This window comes from Hyperoodon ampullatus, assembly GCF_949752795.1.
Source record: "Hyperoodon ampullatus genome assembly, chromosome: 14".
Taxonomy (NCBI): Eukaryota; Metazoa; Chordata; class Mammalia; order Artiodactyla; family Ziphiidae; genus Hyperoodon; species Hyperoodon ampullatus.
In genome coordinates this window covers 67,566,743-67,586,839 of record NC_136927.1, presented here as the reverse complement: position 1 = coordinate 67,586,839, position 20,097 = coordinate 67,566,743, and the positions used below count along the sequence as shown (strand labels likewise).

Sequence of the window (20,097 nt, the reverse complement as noted above, 5' to 3'; positions counted from 1 at the left end):
TTCTGCATTGGGATTGCTTTGCAAATGTCTTTAGATTCTCATTGTGGTTAAAGAAATCTGAGCTGGAATTTGTAGCAGATCCATGTTGAATGAAAGAAAGAAAGTGCAATGCCAATCAAGAGACTGTTTACAAAGAACAGTTCTGGGCCTAGCAACTGAATTTACATTTACTGTACCTTAAAACATTTGGATTCATATGTAAATATTTTCTTTGTTCAGGTGTGTATGAGTGAGTCCTCACTTTAAACAGCTTTTTTGATTAACCAGCTATCACCTGTGGTGCAAATGGATGCACAGATACAGTGGAGGGAGGAGCACGTGGGCAGGGGGTCCAAGAGCATGGGTGGGGCTCTGGCCTAGTGAGGGAGTCACCGCTGGCTCCCTTGAAGAGGTGGCATTTTAAGGGCAAGCTAAAGGGTGAGCAGGCATAAACCAGGCACAGGGTTGTGGGGAAGGACTAGGCTGGGGGTTGGGCAGACAAGGGGTGAAATCTTCACCTCCCTTTGCAGCTGGCCTAGTTTCTGGGAGAAGAGTTTGGTAGTGGGGAGCTGCCAGAAATAAAGGAAAGAGGTGGTGAGGAACCTTCATGGTTGGTTTCAAAGGAGCCAGGAAACTCTGTCGACCTCACCCAATGGGGGAAGGGAGGCCTTCAGGTGCTTCGGCCCCAGACATGCAGTAAGGTCTCCAAGAGAGGCAGGTTGGGGCAGTGGTTAAGGGTGTAGTAGGGAAGTCTGAAAACCTGGGTTCAAATCCTGCTAAGTCTCCACTGGCTGTGTGACCTTTGCAGAATCTCTCTCTGCTTTGGGGTCCTCACCTCAGGATACAGTGACAAGGCCCAGTGCTTTCCAGGGTGTTTGGCAGGGGTGGAGTGAGGCTATAAGATGATGAGTGTGTATGGCCCAGAGAGTAAGCTCAGCAAGGACTCATTATTCTTAGCCCTGCTAGTCAGATACCACATCCCTCCCTGAATGGGGAAGCCGAACGGTCCTGCACCAGGCTCTTAGTTGCCCTGGGAGAAGGAGATTTCTGAAGCCCTATAAAGATCAGGGGTCAGGACTTCCCTGGTGGCGCAGTGGTTAAGAATCCGCCTGCCAATGCAGGGAACACGGGTTTGAGCCCTGGTCCGGGAAGATCCCACATGAGGCTGAGCAACTAAGCCCGTGCGCCACAACTACCGAGCCTGCACGCTAGAGCCCGCGAGCCACAACTAGTGAGCTCACGTGCCACAACTACTGAAGCCCGTGCTCCTAGAGCCCGTGCTCTGCAACAAGTGAAACCACTGTGACGAGAAGCCCGCGCACCACAACGAAGAGTAGCCCCCGCTCACTGCAACTAGAGAAAGCCCACGCACAGCAACAAAGACCCAACGCAGCCAAAATAAATAAATAAACAAATTTAAGAAAAAAAAGATCAGGGATCAGAGGAGAGAGATCTCCATCTTTCCTGAGACACCAGCCCCCACAAGGCCTTTGGTACAAGTTGCTCCAAGCTCCAGGAAATTCAGATCCTGACCTAGCCTCTTGTCAACAAGGTGACCACTGAACAAGTTACTCCACGCTCAGAGCTTCTCTCTCAAACGTGGGAAACGGTATCTCCTTCAGAGGCTGTGGTTAAGATCCAGTGGCATTGCCTATGTGAAGTGATTAGTACATTACTCTTAGCCAAACCACAGGCTCAACAAATAGCCACCATTATTATTATAAATAAGAATAGTTATATAGAGTGACACACTCTGTATAACATTAATTATACTAATTTATCAAAATAATACTTATCAGGGTAACTTATTACCCTGATAATTATTATATTATTATTAGTTGTAATATGGTAATATTTTTATATATTATTATATTAACCATTATTATCTCCATCATCAACAGGGGAGTATAAATCCAAACCGCTGAAGAATATTATGTCCCACTCAGAAAGGCATGGCAACATGGCAATGGGGTGCTTGAGAAGGAGGCTGACATATTTCCCAAGCTCACCTAGACCCCAGGACACCAGGATAAGACAAGGAACAGACGGCAGCTTGCTACATCCAATCTGTGGGGTCTGCATGCTATTCTCTCTTCAACCACCAGGAGGCACTCAAAGCCAAACCAGATGTTGTACCAAGAGCGGTGTGTGCGCCTGTTTCTTCCTCCTTTGTTACTTTCTCCTTCCCAAGCACAGTCATTGCTACAGACACAGATCCAGGTATATGATACCCCAGAAATGAGATTTTGGGGTGAAGTGAGTGAGTGCAAGAACTGAAAGTTAACATGAAACCTCTTTCTTTGAGACAGAGATTCCAAAATTTGGAGATGTCACATAATTTTTTAATGGGAAGAACTGACAGTCTGTTACTGCTTCCGCGTACAAAGCAGGTGCTCATCGCCCAGGCAGGAACCAGAACTCCCACCTGGTCCACACACTCCCAAAGTTTCCTGCTTGGTATCTGCAGCCACCTAAGTGTTGATTTTCTTTTTTGCATTTGTGGCTTGCAGGGCCAGAGCAGGCAGTGAGCAAGGCCAAGCAGGTGTCTCCATTTGGCCCCTACTGTTTTACCCTTGGCCAAGCATCTAACCATTTTCTGTCTAACTGGATAGACTCGGAGTCCAGAGACCTACGTTTTGTCCCCAGCTTTGCCGCACACCAGCTTCATGACCTTGATTTGTCCTCTCTGGGCCTTGAGCCCAAGTGTGCCTGGGCCAGCCCCTAGGGCTGTTCAAGGCCAGAGCCCATTAAGGACTTGGGCCCAGCCCCTTGAGCGGCTCGGCAGCGCCAGCCACTTGGACATTCTTACCTTGTTCTCCAGTACTCTTCGGAACTTGGACTCGATCTGATGTTGGAAGAGATTCAGCAGCCACCTGGGGAGAGAAGCACAGTGGATGATCAGCTGTGTGCCACTGAATGCAGGGACAGTGGGAGAGTAGGGAGAGCCAGGCCAGTCCCCAAGGGAGCCCTCCCCACCCCATTCTGGTCCCCTGCTGTGTCCCAGAATCCTGGATGGGATGAATATGCGGAGTCCCAGTTCCCAGCACACTCACTGATTCAGCGCATCTGGCATCCCAGCCCCCTGCTGTGCCCCCCAAGTCAGTAGATTTGGGGGAGGGGCTGGAGAATCCATGTTTTTCTAATCAACAAAACTGAGACTTGAAGAGACTTGCTCAAGGGTTTATATATTTTCCACAAACTCTCCTTTGGCCAAAAGCCTTTGTGTTTCTTCAGTAGCCAAATTGCACTTGCCTGTTGGTGGTGAAGTTTGCCTGTTGGTGGTGAAGTTTGTCTTTTGGTGGAAATGGCACACCAGTACTCCGAGCTTAAATCTGCTTCTGTTAATTTCAGCAGGTCCCCCAAAGAATTACCTCCAAGTGCACGTGATATACCCATGCATTACGCCTGGACCCTCATGCTTATCAGTGACCAGGCCTTGGGCTGGATGTGCCTCTGGCTGCAGCCAGGGGTCAAGCTCGTCAGTGTCCCGATGGTGACCTACCCCAAATCTCCCGACATGTGCACCTCCACATCACGGATGTGGCTGCTGCAGCTAGAAACAGTGACCTTGGGTCTCCCAGAGGGCTCGCTGCCCAAGAGAAGATTGACTGAAATGGTGATGCCCTTGACTGTCACATCAAAGGAGCCGTCTAGTTTCCTAGAGGAGATAAGAGAAGTAGTAATTGATTCCTAGACTAGGGTCAGCCACCATTTGGGGGGAAAATATAAATCTCAATTCTTACCCCCAAATAAGTGAAGCTGCAGTAAAAATTTAATTACAAAAATTATTACAAATACTTATTACAAAGCAAAGATTTATTACAGATAAGACCATAAAAGTTCAAGAAGAAAGCTTGGGTTCATTTACTTATGGTCAGAGATGGGCAAAAGCCTTTCTAGGTTAGATCCAAGTCTCAGCAGCCATAAAGGAAATGGTGGATAAACTTGCCAGCACTGAAAATTAAAACTTTAGTGAACAGCAACAAAAAAATGCCATATGCAAAGTAAAAAAAAAATTGCATCTTGATCTAGGCAAAGAGCTAATTTCCGTAACATGTGAGCTAATATATGAGTTAATTTCCTTAATACACAAAGAATAAGCCTAAACAAAGAAATAAGGAAAGGACAAAAGGAAAGAAAAGGGATCAAAGATATGAAAAGGAAGTTCAATTGCAAATAAGCACATGAGAAGTTACTAAAAATGAAAATAACAATGATGCCAGTTTTCACCTAACAGGTTGATAAAAAGTTTAGAAGTTTTTATACCCAGTGCTTGTGAAGATATGGAAAACAAAACACTGGTTGGGAAAGCACATCTAGAACACAAGCTGGTGGAATCTATCCTGATTTTAACCACAAATCTTTGGCCCAGTAATTTTACTTCTAAGTCTTTACTCTGTGGTTCGTCCAGTCAAGATATATGTGTGGGGCAGCTCACTGAAGCATCATGGGTAATAGCAAGAAATGAGGAAGCAACCTTAAATGTCAACTAGTTGGGATAGGTTCAATAAATTGTGGGCATCTATGCTATGCAGCCTTTAAAAAGAATGAAGCCAAATGTGGTCTAGTTACACAGTGAAATATTACCCATCCATACAAAAGAACAAAGCACTGATGCATGCTATAGTGTGGATAAACCTCAAAAATATTATGTTACATGACAAAAGTCAGAAACAAAATGTCACATACTATACGATTTCATTTATATGTCCCGGATTGGCAAATCCATAGAGACAGAGGCGGGTTGGTGGTGGCCCAGGACTGGGGGAGGGGGAAATGGGGAGTTAGTGCTTAATAAGTATGGAGCATCTTTTGGGGTGATGGAAATATTGTGGGACTAGGTAGAGGTGGTGGTTGCACAACATTGTGAATGCACTAGATGCCACTGAATTGTATACTTTAAAATGGTTAGTTTCATGTTATGTGAATTTCACCTCAATAAAAATATTACAGGGACTTCCCTGGAGGTCCAGTGGTTAAGACTTCCCCTTCCAATGCAGGGGGTGCTGGTTTGATCCCTGGTCGGGGAGCTAAGATCCCACATGCCTCGTGGCCAAAAAACTAAAACATAAAACAGAAGCAGTATTGTAACAAATTCAATAAAGACTTTAAAAATGGTCCACATCAAAAAAAAAATCTTAAAAAAAGTTACATTAAAAAAAAGTTTAAAAAAATGAGGTAGATATTCATATGCTCATATAAGAGATCTTGAAGAGTATGGCTTCATTCCTGTCATGGAAATTGAAGAAATATGCACATATAGGTGACCTATATACTGAGCATCTTTCTAAAGCAGTGTTGTCCAACAGAAATATAATGTGAACTACATGGGTAATTTAAAATTTTCTAGTAGCCACATTAGAAAAAGCAAAAGGAAAAAGGTGAGAATCATTTTAATAGTATATGATTATCATTTCAACATGTGATCAATGTAAAAATTATTAATGAGATTTCTTATGTTCTTTTTTGTGCTGAATCTTCAAATATGGTGTGTCACACTTACAACAGATCCCCATTTGTTCCAGCCACTTTTCATGTATTCAGTAAGGACATGTGGCCACAAGCTACTGTGTAGGACAGGGCAGGTCTCCAGTGTCTATATGGCCAGGTCACCCATAGTTGCCCTCCTGTTATGGGCTGAACTGTGTCCCCCCCCACATTCAAATGTTGAAGGCCCCTCAGTAACCAGAATGTGACTGTATTTGAGACAGTGATTCAGTTAAAATGAGACCATTAGGGTGGGCTAGAGTCCAATCTGTCATTCTAAGAAGAGGAGATTTGGACACACAGAGAAGCACCGGGGATGCAGGCTCATGGAGGGATGACCATGAGCGGACATGGCAACAGAGCAGGCATCTGCAAACCCAGGAAAGAAGTCTCAGAAGAAACTAAACCTGCCCACATCTTGATCTTGGACTTTCAGCCTCCAAAAGTGTGAGAAAATAGATTTCTGTTGGTTGAACCCCCTAGTGTGTGACGTTTCATTATGGCAGCCCAAGGAGACTAACCCACCTTCCATCCAAGGACCTCAGAGGTCAGAGAACAGTTCAAAGTGCTGGAGAGGTCGTGCCCCTGAGAGCTACCCTTGACCAATGGCAAACAGGAGGTTGGGGTACCTCAGAGGTGTGCTCTGCCTACACTGTCCCCAGGGGTCCCCGGGAGGGTTGAGCTCTAGTAGCTGCCAAGCTGACCTCCTTCCCCACTTCACTTCTGCACACCCCCTCTATGTTTCCTTAGGTCGCTCCCCAGATGAAGTACTTGCACTTGAATTCTTGCCTTGAGGTCTGCTATGGGGGAAGCTAGGAACACCTTGGACCCAAGAAGCGTAGAATGAAAGCCAAAGCCAAGGTTCCAAGGGCCTGGAAGCAGAGTCAACTTACAGTATCCGCTTGCGCACCTTCCACTTGCCCTTGACTCTGATGAAGGAGTCGGAGATGGAGAAATGCAGGCCATGGCTGGGGAGGGGCTTCAGAGCAGCACCGAGCAGCTCACAGCTGTGGATGTCCAGGCTGGAGAGAGACCCACAGAAGCGGCATCAGCCCAGAGGCAGAGGCAGGTCCAGCCTCAGCAGGGGTCTTGCTCTCGCCCCCATCCTACAGGGACTAGGCCAGCTGAGCCTGCATCAGACAGGCTTCTGGCTCCCCACACTTACCTGCTGTGTGCCCTGTGCTGACCAGGCAGCCATGCCAAGTACTTTACATGCATTATGTCAGTTTGTCTCACAGAGGGGTTCAGCACTGTTCAGGTTCTCTTTTTACAGAGGGGGACATAGAACCTCTCACAAGGGATGCATTTGCCCAAAGCTGCACAGTCAGGGTCAGAGCTCATGTGTCCCTGGCTGGGATCCTGAGTAGGGTGCATAGATGCACCCCATCATCCCTTTCCTCCACACCTCCAGGTGGGGGAATCAGATTCAGAGAAGGCCGAAGGCAGCTTCAAGAAGAGACACAAAAGGGCTGGGAGAAGCAAACCAAGATGACGTGTATTGTGGAGCCATCATTGGGAAGAGAATGGTCAAGTTCCATCTTCTTTGCCCGGTACACAGTAGGTGCCCAATAGATGTTTACTGATGGACTGAATAAAAAAAGGACTGAATGAAGCCATCAGTGGTGAGCAGAGAGGTGTGTGATGAGCTGTGGGCTCAATTGCCCCCATTCCATTATCAATCCTTCAAAAAGTGTTTGATGCCTTTTTTAAAAAAAGCATCAGCTGTTCAGGTCTAAATATCCTTTGAAGACTCAGCTCAAATGCCACCGCGTCCAGGAAACTTTAGCTGACTCCTCCAGATGTGCCAACCTCAGGGCTAAGAGGACTACTACATCTAAAATTTAAGGTTTATTTAAAACAATGTTTAAGGTCTAGCTTCCCTTCCAGGCTACATCCAGTGGCCAGGCCAGAGCCTGGATTATCACTCCAAAGAGGCAGCAAGTTATCCCCATTTTACAGATAAGGAAGCTGAGGCTCAGGTCACACAGCTAGTGGGTCTTCATTAATATTTGTTGTATGAATGAATGAAGGGGCCCAAGTTCCTCCCAAAACTTCCCTCTGAATTCTGTGAGGAACCTTCCCACCGTCTGCCCCAGAGACGTCCCGAATCAGTCCTGGGGCTCTCCCTCCCTTCCTCTCCAGACCCCCCGGCTCCTGCCCAGTCACCTCAGAGCCCCACCTGTGGAATTCATAGTGCACATTGCCGAGGTATTTGATCTTGGCGTCCCCACTGAAGTCGGGCAGTGTGACATCATACAGTTTACTCTGCAGAGTCACCAGCTCCTCTTGGGCCACTGTGGATGGGAAAAAGCTGGGAGTCCACCTAGTCAGCCTGCCTCCCTCCCTCTAAACCCTTCAGTGGCTCCCACCTGCCCTGGGGAAAGAGGTCGACTTCCTGATTAGCATTAATTGCAGTTGCAGGTTATTGAGCCCCTCTAGAGCACCAAGTAGCAAGAGAAACACACAGGAGCATCACTGCATTTCTGGTGGGGTAGTTATGTTCATGCCCATGTTATGGATGAAGACACAAAGTCTTTGTCAGCAGCTCCGAGAGGGAGGAGTGCTGTGTGCTTGGAGGGTGGCTCTCTTTCCTGTCCTTCATGGCATCTAGCCTGTGTATAAGAGACTGTAAGGATTTTAGGGCTAGGATTCTGGTGTTGGCATGTTTCTAGGTGGGTGACCTTGAGCAAGTTTTCAACCTTGGTGTTCTCTGTCGGTTAAATAGCAATGATAATAATACTTTCCTCACTGGGGTGGCATGAGGGTTAAAAAAGATCATTGCAAAGCAAAAAGGGGCTGACAGGATAAAAATCACCCTTGCTTACCCTTTTTGACCTACCTCCTAGAGAAATGGAAATAAAAACAAAACAAAACAAAAAAACAAATGGGACCTAATGAAACTTAAAAGCTTTTGCACAGCAAAGGAAACCATAAACAAGATCAAAAGACAACCCTCAGAATGGGAGAAAATATTTGCAAATGAAGCAACTGATAAAGGATTAATCTCTGAAATATACAAGCAGCTCATGCAGCTCAGTATCAAAAAGACAAATAACCCAGTCCAAAAATGGGCAGAAGACCTAAACAGATATTTCTCCAAAGAAGATATACAGATTGCCAACAAACACATGAAAGGATGCTCAACATGCAAATCAAAACTACAATGAGGTATCACCTCACACCAGTCAGAATGGCCATCATCAAAAAATCTACAAACAAACAAACAAACAAAAAATCTACAAACAATAAATGTTGGAGAGTGTGTGGAGAAAAGGGAACCCTCTTGCATTGTTGGTGGGAATGTAAATTGATACAGCCACTATAGAGAACAGTATGGAGGTTCCTTATAAAACTCAAAATAGAACTATCATATGACCCAGCAATCCCACTGCTGGACATATACCCTGAGAAAACCATAATTCAAGAAGATAAATGTACCACAATGTTCATTGTAACTCTATTTACAATAGCCAGGACATGGAAGCAACCTAAATGTCCATTGACAGATGAATGGATAAAGATGTGGCACATATATACACTGAAATATTACTCAGCCATAAAAAGAAACGAAATTGAGTTATTTGTAGTGAGGTGGATGGACCTAGAGTCTGTCTGTCATACAGAGTGAAGTAAGTCAGAAAGAGAAAAACAAATAACACACATATGTGGAATCTAAAAAATGGTGCTGATGAACCTAGTTGCAGGGCAGGAATAAAGACACAGACACAGAGAACGGACTTGAGGACACAGGGGGCGAAGGGGAAGCTCTGACGAAGTGCGAGAGTAGCAGTGACATATATACATTACCAAATGTAAAATAGCTAGCGAGTGGGAAGCAGTCACATAGCACAGGGAGATCAGCTCGTGCTTTGTGACCACCTAGAGGGGTGGGATAGGGAGGGTGGGAGGGAGGGAGATGCAAGAGGGAGGAGATATGGGGATATATGTATATGTATAGCTGATTCACTTTGTTATACAGCAGAAATTAATACAGCAATGTAAAGCAACTATACTCCAGTAAAGATGTTAAAAAATTAATTAATTAATTAATTAAATTTATTTTAAAAAGCACCCTTGCTTGGTGCCTGACACATCAGGTACTCAGTAAATGCAGGGTTTATGTCATTAAAAATATGGAAAGGGGCTTCCCTGGTGGCGTAGTGGTTGAGAGTCCGCCTGCCGATGCAGGGGACACGGGTTCGTGCTCCGGTCCGGGAAGATACCACATGCCGCGGAGCAGCTGGGCCCGTGAGCCATGGCCACTGAGCCTGCGCATCCGGAGCCTGTGTTCCAAAACGGGAGAGGCCACAACACTGAGAGGCCTGCGTACCGCAAAAAAAAAAAAAAAAATGGGAAGGACCAAAATGTCCAACTCTGGAGGACTGGTTACATTTACACAGTGGAAAGGAGCAAAAGGCAAATTTTGCCTGATCTAGGGTTTCAATATAAACAGCATTCGGTAGGACCTTCTGTTTATCTGAGGTATGAGAGACCCAGGATTCTGCCCTCAGGGAGGGTGTGTGTACACAGATGACCCGGGGTCTCCCCGACTCCGCCTCATACCACTTTGCAGTCCTGCCTCCAGCAAATGCATAAGCCAGTGTCTCTGCCAAAATGCTATCTCTTGTCCCTGGTTAACGTATCTTTTCTACCTCACCTCCTCCAAGAACCCTTCCTTGATTTCCCTCTCTCTGTCCCCAGCCAATCTGGGCTCCCACCAGCTCTACCTGAGGGAATGTTATTACCCCAGTGAACAGATAAGGCAATTGAGCCTCCATAAATGTGAGGAGCAGCCCTCCATCAAGTGCTGAGGGGAGCCGTATATAAATAACCTAGATCCCTTGCCCCTTGGACAGTTTATTCCTGAGACTTTGTTTTAGCATCTTTTAAAAAAAAATACTACAACTGAATCTATATACAAAACAGAAACAAACTCACAGACATAGAAAACAGCATGGTTATGAAAGGTGTGGGGGAGGGACAAATTAGGAGTATGGGATTAACAGATACAAACTGCTGCACATAAAATAGATACGCAACAAGGATTTACTGTATAGCACGGGGAACTATATTCAGTATCTTGTAATAACCTATAATGGAATATAATCTGCAAAAAAAAAGAGCCTGAATCAGTTTGGTGTATACCTGAAACTAACACAATATTGTAAATCAACCATATTCCAATAAAAAATAAAATATAGTCCTGCTTTTGCCCATTCTTTAAAACTGAGGTATAACATCCGTAGAGGTATAACCTAAAGGGCACTAATCTTAAAGGTATTGCCAGGTAATTTTTACATGTTTATGTACCCATGTAGCCAGAGCAAGATGCAGGGCATTCCCAGCACCCCTGCAGGCTCCCTGTGCCCCTTCTGGGTGGTAACCACCATTCTGACATCAATTTTTTTTAATTAATTAATTTATTGGCTGTGTTAGGTCTTCGTTGCTGCATGCGGGCTTTCTATAGTTGCCGCAAGCGGGGGCCACTCTTCGTTGCAGTAGGCGGGCTTCTCATTACGGTGGCTTCTCTTGCTGCGGAGCACGGGCTCTAGGCGCATGAGCTTCAGTAGTTGTGGCGTGTGGGCTCAGTAGTTGTGGCTTGCGGGCTCTAGAGCACAGGCTCAGTAGTTGTGGCACACAGGCTTAGTTGCTCCACAGCATGTGGGATCTTCCTGGACCAGGGCTCGAACCCGTGTCCCTGCATTGGCAGGCAGATTCTTAACCACTGCTCCCCCAGGGAAGTCCCTAGTTTTTTTTTTTTTTTAATATATATATTTTTGGTTTTTGTTTATTTTTTGGCTGTGCTGCACATCATGTGGGATCTTAGTTCCCCGACCAGGGATCAAACCCGTGCCCCCTGCACTGGAAGCGCAGAGTCTTAACCACTGGACCGCCAGGGAAGTCCCTGACATCTAGTTTTAAGGCATATGTTTTCAAACTCGAGCAAAAATTTTCCAGTGGAGCTGTTCCCATCACTGAGGCGGTAGCCGGTTTAATGATACGCCTCTCCTGGCCACCTTGCCTTTCTCATCTCACATCACTACTCTCTTACAGTGTTTCCTGGAATCATCTCCCAACTCAGCTACTCGCACCCAAATCTTTGTCTCTGTTGGCTAGTGGGGAACCCAGCTAAGACAAGTAATGTGCCCAAGTGGCCCAGGGGTTGGGTGACGAGGCCAGAACCCAAGCCAGGTTTGCCTGGCCGGGAAGGCTGCACCACCCCAAGGGAGAGAGTCCCCTCTGTGTCCCCTGCCGTACCCAGAACAGCCTGGGGCCAAGCGGGTCAGCCAAGTCCAGCAAACAACCGCAGCTCCTTACCATACTCCAAGCCCTTGTCGGTGATCCTGGCGATCAGGCCAGGGTTGGCACCCAGGGCCCCGGGGGTGGATGTGAGCAGCATTCCCAGCAGGAGGGAGGACAGGGCCCCAGCCGAGGTCCCCATCCTGGGTTCCCAGAGGGCTGGGCCAGGTCTGTCGCAGCCTCAGGCTGGGCCCAGCTCCCTTAAGTAACTGAGGCCTGTGGCCTGGGGCAGCTCCTGAGTGGGGCAGGTTCCTGGAATCAGGAAGGGGAGGCCTAGTGACTGGAACCTGCTTGCGACACTGTTGGGGTCATGGGTCATAGTTCAAAGCCTGTGGTCGCCGCCCCGGGTGAGAGGATGGGTTGGCCTGGGCCCAGGTGACACTCTCTGTCCCCTCTTCCCACAAAAAGACCCCACGTTCATTTCCAGGAAGGCCCGGTTTTATAGACAAGGAAGCTGAGGCTCAGAGGGGCCAGGTCACCGGCTCAAGCTCACACACCCAGCAGGTGGCAGAGCTGGGAGTCCAAGCCAGCTGAGTTAGACTCACCTCAGTTTATGTGAAAAAGAAATCTCCGCCCCACACCCCCGCTCCCCATCCCCTGTGGGAAAACAGGCTTCTCAAGCCTTGCTAGTGGTAAAATCTTCTGGAAGGCAACTTGGCAAATCCTTAAACAGCTGCATGCCCAGTGACCCAGTAATTCTACTGCTGGAACTTTACTCTAAGTACATAATTAAGTCAGTGTGGAAATATGTCACAGCAGTAGGATGCCCTTTGCTGCTCCGTGTGACATCGGCAAGGTCAGAGCGGGACCCAACCTAAGACGTTCAACAAAAGCGCACTGGGTATACTATCATACATTTAAAGTGAGACTGCAGAAATAAATGTATTTCTTGATACTTCAGAAAGATGCTTATGAGGGGCCCATTGCCAATGGCATCATAGGGTGAGGTTCTATTTCTTTGTTCTATTCTCACGTTTGCCAATCTGGAAAATTTTTAGCAAGGAGTTATGAGGGATCATTTCTGGTTGGATGGGCAGGATTATGGGTGTTTTGAAAACCTTTTTGTTTGCTGGTATTTCCATTTTTATTTTCTTGGCATATATTGTATTTGCAGTAAGTAAAGAAAATAAAATTTTATTTTGGGAAACAAAATTTATAGTAGGGATTGTGCTTAATTTGTAGGGACCTCTCCCCTCCCAAGGACTCCCTATATTCGTGAGTTTTGTTTTGCCCCCACCTCCAGGAAGCCTTCCCTGATCACCTCCATATTTCCCTGGATTAGAGGAAGGTCCTCCTCTGAGATCCCAGAAAGCTTTGCACTTTCTCCATCATAGCATTAACCATTCTCTGCTTTTCTGTAATTGTGGTACTTTAAAAATATGTCCACAAATTCAAAAGGTGGGGTCTCTGTGTCTCCACCTTGAAATTGGGTGGGTCTTTGGACTGCCTCAATACACTGACTGTGGCAGGAGTGACAGGGTTTCTTCCCAGTGGGTCATAAAAGGCACTGGATTTGGGGTTGGGATCAGAATCTCCCACACTGAGCGCAGGGAAGCCCACACTGGGGCCTCTCTGCTCCTCTGTGTCCTATTGTTTCTGTCCATCAGGCTGAGGTTTTTGGGGTCCTTGTCCCACCCCCCAATCCCCCTGCAAGAGGCCTGAGTGCTCCTGAGGGCAGGGCTGAGCCCTGTGAATCCTATGATCCTTCCCGCTTCTGGTGGGAACTGGCAGGGAAGCAGCATTTATTGAGCGCCTACTATGTGCGGGGCACCATGCTGGTTATGCCACACCCCCCTCTCGGTCCTGCAGCAGCCTTTTATGGTGATTACTGAAGTCTCGTTTTGAGCTGAAAAAACTGAGGCTCAGAGGAATGAAGTGATTAGGCCATAGTCACCCAGCAGGGGTTTGAACCCGGATCTGTGGGATGCCATTCCAAAGCGATGGTCAGAGAAGGCTTCTCTGAGGTGACTTGCTGAGCTGGGACCCTAAGGATGAGGAGGATGTGGGCTTTGGAAGAGCCATGCCAGGCCAGCAAAGAACAAGGACAAAAGCTTGGCAGCAGTGTGCCTGGGGGCATCTGCTCCCTGGACTCTGCCTGTGGAGGTAGGGCGGGGCGCTGGGCTGGGAGCCGGGAAACCAATGTTCCGATCTGGCTTCTGCCTGGCCATGGGGCCCTCAGCAAGCCTTGTGTCCTCCTGTGCCTAAGTTTCCCTCTGTAAAATGAGGGAGACAGCGCAGGTGACTCCCATGGGCCCTTCAGCTTGGAGACGAGGGAGGACATTCTAGAGAGTGGGGACCTCATGGGGACACAGATGTCACTCTTCCTCTGGCAGAGGTCTGAGAATATCCAGGCTGGGGGCTGTTTGCAGGGGCAGGAGTTCCCATAGCAGTGAGCTTTGGACATTAGAACTTCCCCGGCTGGGCAGCGTGCCCCATGGGCCCAGGCCCAGCCTCCACCGCCACAGGTGCCCACCCCCAGGTCAAGGTCCCTGCTGGTGACCCAGGACCCAGCAGAGGCCCCTGGGAGCAGCATGAATCCAACACTGGCCAGAACCCCTGGACTTTTCTCCTACCAGTCTGTCCATCCACCTCCACGAAAGCCAAAGCCGCTGTCACTCCCCCACCATCAAGTCCTACAGCAGGGAAAACGCTCTCCCTTTGAACAGGAACAGTGTTTACTGTGTTCTGATGACAAAAGTCTCGAAAAGAAATTGGAAAACCCAGAATTTGGAAACCACAGTGCCTGGAATACTGAGCACCACATAGTAGATAATTGAGTGAATGAACATAAATCGGAAAAGTGAAAGGTTAACGGCATGGATGTTGGGACCAGGTGGCCTGGGTTTGAATCCTGGCTCACCCACTGGGTGACCTTGGGCATGCTGACTCAGTTTTCTCATCTGTAGTTGGGCTCAGCCAAAGGCCAGCACGGCAGGAGGTCCGAGGTTAGGAAGAGAGCAGGGTCAGGGCACTTCTCCCTGCTTCCTCCTTGCTTTGGATTTTAGGTCTGGCCGTGGTTGCATCACTCTTGACACTCCTCTCACCCTTGGCTCCAGCCTTCCCATCTCCCCGCCAGGCTGGGACACCACTACTGCTTTCTTTGCTGCTTCAAGCTTAGGGAGGCTAGTTCCTGGGGGCCTCCCATCCTTCACAGGTTTCCTTAAGCCCGTCCCCCAGCTCTGTAAATAGCCCCTTCATTCGAATCCCAAGAACCATCTGAGCTGGATTCTGATTTCCTGCCTAGACCCTGATGGACACAGTTGGTACACTGAGTATTTCTTCTGTTATTGACCTTTTGTAGCAAATGCCTTCCTCTCGTGGAGAGCTCATTTCCAAAGTCTGAACAGGTCTTGTGCGGGAACAGTAGCCTGTGACACAGAACTAAAAGTACACAGCAACCCTCACTCTGCCACCAAGGATGTCTCTGGGGGCCATCTTGCCTAGGGAGGTGACATCCTCTTGGATCTTGAAGGTCACACATGGTTTTACAGAGGAGAGAGCCAAGGGCCGTCCAAGAGAAGGAAGCAGGGTGTGTCAAAACACAGAGCCAGAACATGTGATGCACTGGCAGCAAGGAAGCCTGGGTCCCTGTCTAGGCTCTGCTCCTGATGGGCTGTGTGACACGGAGTAAACCATGCCCCTCTCTGATCCTCACTTTGCCTCCAAATGCAGATGAAAGTGTTGGACTAGGACAGTGTTCCTCGGATCCCAGGGATCTCATTTATTTATTTTATTTTAAAATTTATTTTCATTGACATATAATTGACAGGTAAGTTTAAGCTGTACAACGTGTTGACTTGATGTATTTATATATTGTAGTGTGATCACCACTGTAGCGTTAGCTGACACCTCTATCACAGCACATGATTTTCATTTCTTTTTTGTGGTGGGAATAAGTAAGATCTAGTTTCTTAGCAACTTTGAAGTTTATGATACAGTATTGTTGTCTGTAATCACGATGCTGTGCATTAGACCTACAGGACTTATTTATCTACTAGTTCCAAGTTTGGCCCTTAAATATCATCTCCCCAGTTCCCCCCTGCCCGAGGCTCCCAGTAATAACCATTCTACTCTCATTTTTACGAGCTCAGCTCTTTTAGATTCCACATATAAATGATATCATACAATATTTATCTTTTTTTTGCTTAGCATAATGCCCTCAAGGGCCATGTTGTTGCAAATGACAGGATTTCCTCCCTTTTCATGGCTGAATAATATTCCATTGTGTATAGATATACAAATTCCAGATGTGGAGATAAGGGAAGGCTTGTAGACTGTTGGTGGGAATGTAAATTGGTACAGCCACTAGGGAAAGAGTATGGAAGTCCCTCAAAAGATTAAAAATAGAACTGCTATATGATCCAGCAATTCCACTTCTGGATATATATGCAAAGGAAATGAAAACAGGATGTTGAAGAGATATCTGTGCCCCTGTGTTTATTGCAGCATTATTCACAATAGCCAAGACATGGAAACAACCCAAGAGTCCATCAACGGATGAATGGATAAGGAAGTTGTGGTATGTATATATACACCAGGGATCTTGTTAAATACAAATTCTGATTCATCACGTTCCTTTGGTAGCTGAGACTGTTTGTCTAACAAGCTCCAGGTGGTGCCAATCTTGGACCGTACTTTGAGAACAATGGACTAAGTGGGCTCCAAGTTCCCCCCAAGCTCAGTGATTTTATACCTCTGTTCACTCTTATTTTCAGGGCAGTTTTCTATGATGGTGCCTGCACTCCTGAGCACATCGGCTCTAATTGAAGAGAAGGATGTCGTGAAGACCTGCCTTTTTGGAGCTCCGTAGGCACTTTGGAGTTTGATGTCTATGGCTGCCCCCTCTCTCAACCCAGTCACCTGCAGATCTGTGATGTGTGTGCATGAACACTCACACACACACACACACACACATGCATGAGCCCTGAGGCATGTGGATTTACAGAAAAAAAAAATAGTACTGTCACTGCCGATCCAATGTGGTTTGAGATTGTGTCACCTACTTGGGATGCCAGGAGATGTCACCTACTGCAGCAGGGCTGGCCATGAGGACACACAGCCTCTCACCCCAGGGAAGCTCTAAGGAACTTGAAAACCCTCCCATGTCTCCCTCCACCCCTCCTCCGCCTCTGCCATTGGCAGCATCTACACTCCGCGCCATAGCCTCATTTCACCAGGTCTTAATAGCTTTCGGGACCCTAAGGAGCTTCTGTTAAAATGAAAATGTCTCAGCAAGAAAAGATTCTTTAATATTTGCCAGAGTTCACTTTATTGGATTCCTTTCCTGGAAGTCCAGAGGGCCCTTGCTTTTCCGGAAGGGGAGGCTGAGACCGAGGGAGGGAAGACCAGCCACACAGTGAATCCATCACTGAGCCCAGATTTCTAGCCAGGCAGTCGTTCTGATTCTTGGGGTCAGGCCCATCCAGGCAGGCAGCCCTGGATCATACTTTGAAAATCATGACAAAGTGGTTTTGGATTCAAATCCTAGATCATTTAAAAAATAAATATTTATTGAGTGTCACCCGTACGGCAGGCATTGGGAAGAGAACTGTGGCAAGCCAGATAGAGTCCTTACAGTAGAGTGAGGATTAGTGGGTTTATTAATATTTAGTGCCAACTTTGATTACTGCTTGTCAGATAGTGTACCACGGATTTCACATAGATTTGATTCTCATAACCACGTTTTGAGATGGGTATTATTATGATCCTAATTTTACAGATGAGAAGATTGAAGGCCAGAGGCTTAATTGCTCAAGGTCACACAGCTGGTAAACAGCAGAGCAGGGATTTGAATCCACAGCGTCTGGGACCACAGCTTCTGCGTTTAACCATCATGGCATGAGCTCATCAATGGTACCACTCATTCCTCACAACAACTTCATGCCACAGAGGAGGGCAAGGTTTTTCTTTCTTTTTTTTTTTTTTTTTTTTGCGGTACGCGGGCATCTCACTGTTGTGGCCTCTCCCGTTGCGGAGCACAGGTTCCGGACGCGCAGGCTCAGCGGCCATGGCTCACGGGCCCAGCCGCTCCGCGGCATGTGGGGTCTTCCCGGACCGGGGCACGAACCCGTGTCCCCTGCATCGGCAGGCGGACTCTCAACCACTGCGCCACCAGGGAAACCCAAGGGCAAGGTTTTACCTCTACTTCTCAGAGGAGGAAATAGAGGATTAGAGAGGTTAAGTGCCATTCGGAAAGTTGTGCAGCCCAAGAGGGATTGGGTTGACACGCCTTCTTCTCTCCCCCTGTAGGGTACCCCTCCTTCATATTTAAGTCAGCATTGCCAAAAGGAGCCCCAAGTGGGCAATGCTTAACCAGAAGTGAAGCTGCTCTGATGATGAGCTTTTAGGCAGTCCAGAGTGGACAATTCAATTCTTTTTTTTTTAAAACACCTTTATCAACATATTTCACATACCATAACATCCACCCACTTCGAGTGTACAGTTCAGTGGGTTTTAGTTTAGGGTTGGCCAAAAAATTTGCTCAGGTTTTTAACGGGAAAACCCGAATGAACTTTTTGGCCAGCCCTATATATTCACAGGGTTGTGCAACTCTCACTGTAATCTAATTTTAGAAGATTTTCTGCACCCCCCCCCCCAAAGAAAGCCTGTACCCGTTAGCCATCATTTGGAGTGAGCAGTGCTTAGCCTGAAGGGAGAAGCCACTCCAACAGTGGTTTTGTAGGCAGCGTGGCAGATAATTTGGAGTGTGTTGGGGGGGATGCCCCTCACATCAGACCTCCAAACAACTGCATATTTCTCAGCCATTAGTAAGAGGTCTCCAGGGCACACTGTGTCCCACTCACCAGTCTTTTTTTTTTTTCTTTCGTTGCTGTGCATGGGCTTTCTCTAGTTGCGGCGAGCGGGGGCTACTCTTTGTTATGGTGCGCGGCGCAGGCTTTTCATTGCGGTGGCTTCTCTTTGTTGTGGAGCACAGGCTCGAGGCACGTGGGCTGCAGTAGTTGTGGCGCACGGGCTTCGTTGCTCCGCGGCATGTGGGATCTTCCCGGACCTGGGCTCGAATCCATGTCCCCTATATTGGCAGGTGGATTCTTAACCACTGAGCCACCAGGGAAGTCCCACTCACAGGTCTTTAGATCCAAGAAATAATTGTACTTTTCTCTATAGAAAGTGGGGCACGGGCTGCCTGAATGTTTTGGAAAGTAGAGGGTAGGCGTGGGAAGGGGCTGACCATCTCCAAAGAGAATGATGGGAGAGGGAGTGAGGGTGGGAAAAGGCAGGGTTATGTCCCCTTACTTATCTGTTATGCTCCCACCCCAGCCAGAGGGGTCTTTAAAAAATGTGAATTAGATTGTGTCCTTCTCCTGCTCAAAACTCTCCAGTGGCTCCCCTTACTTTTTGGAACAAAATCCAGAGTCCTTAACAGTCTTCACGGCCTCCCAGCCTCATCCCATGCTGTGCTCCATTCGCCCTCTTCCAGCCTAACAAGCTGCTTTTCTCTGTTCCTATTCAGTGCCTCCATTAGTCTTTGGCAAACAGAAAAAGCGTACCCTTTTGGAGGACAAATTAGAGAAAGGGTTTTGTTCCCTCAGCCTGGTGCCTTTTTGCAGTGCACGGCCTAGGCAACTGAAACCAGTAGTCCTGCCTTCAATACGCCAAGCCCCAAACAGGCAAGATGCGGACATCTGGAAGGAGTGGAAACAGCATGGGCTCTGATGACATAAAAGGCAGGAATCCCAGCTCTGCCACTAACCAGATGTGTAATCCGGGGAGTGACTCAATCTACAAGGACTGAACAAATCTCACCCTGGGGGATGGAAAGTGCTGTGAGGATTAGATGAAATCATTAGTGTGCTGTGCTTGATCAATGTCCCTCCCTTCCCCTGTGGCCCCAGATTCTCTACCTCCATTTAACAGAGAATCAGTGATGTTAGCAGAAGCATGTACATTTTTCTTTTAAAATTAAAAAAAGTCTTTTATCTGCTTTTCCTCACTGCAATGTTTCTCTCTATTTTTACCAGCACCAGCCTGGATGAAGTCTGAAGGACAACAGACTCCTAATTTGTGCCCACCCCTTCCACTCTTGCCCTTCTAATGCTTTCAGAAGTCACACACACACAAAAAAACGTTTTTAAAATGAAATCTGGTCATGTCATCCGTATACCACTGCCTGCTTCAAACTCTTCTTCATTCTTCTGGTCTCAGACCAAATGTCAACAACTAAGGAGGCTTTCCAGGAACGTTCAACCAGTTTCACATACAGTGCTATTAGGACCCATCTAATGGCCTGAGATAGCCACACCTGATGTTCCATGATAGGAAATGGCCCAAAGTCCCCAAGGAAACTCACCAAGAGTCCAACAACTGTCTGGG

General features: G+C 47.3%; 1 protein-coding gene across 1 annotated transcript in view; it reads right to left on the bottom strand.

Annotated features, from left to right (window-relative positions):
- The window catches only part of LBP (lipopolysaccharide binding protein), a gene marked incomplete at both ends in the record, with an annotated part of 28,967 nt that extends 17,059 nt beyond the window's left edge, over window positions 1–11,908 (bottom strand). The window contains 5 exons of the mRNA XM_079719098.1: window positions 2,789–2,852; window positions 3,482–3,637; window positions 6,360–6,488; window positions 7,646–7,760; window positions 11,785–11,908. Coding sequence (XP_079575224.1) covers window positions 2,789–2,852; window positions 3,482–3,637; window positions 6,360–6,488; window positions 7,646–7,760; window positions 11,785–11,908 — 588 coding nt within the window. The remainder of the gene's footprint in view (window positions 1–2,788; window positions 2,853–3,481; window positions 3,638–6,359; window positions 6,489–7,645; window positions 7,761–11,784) is intronic.
- Between the last annotated feature and the right edge of the window lie 8,189 nt (window positions 11,909–20,097).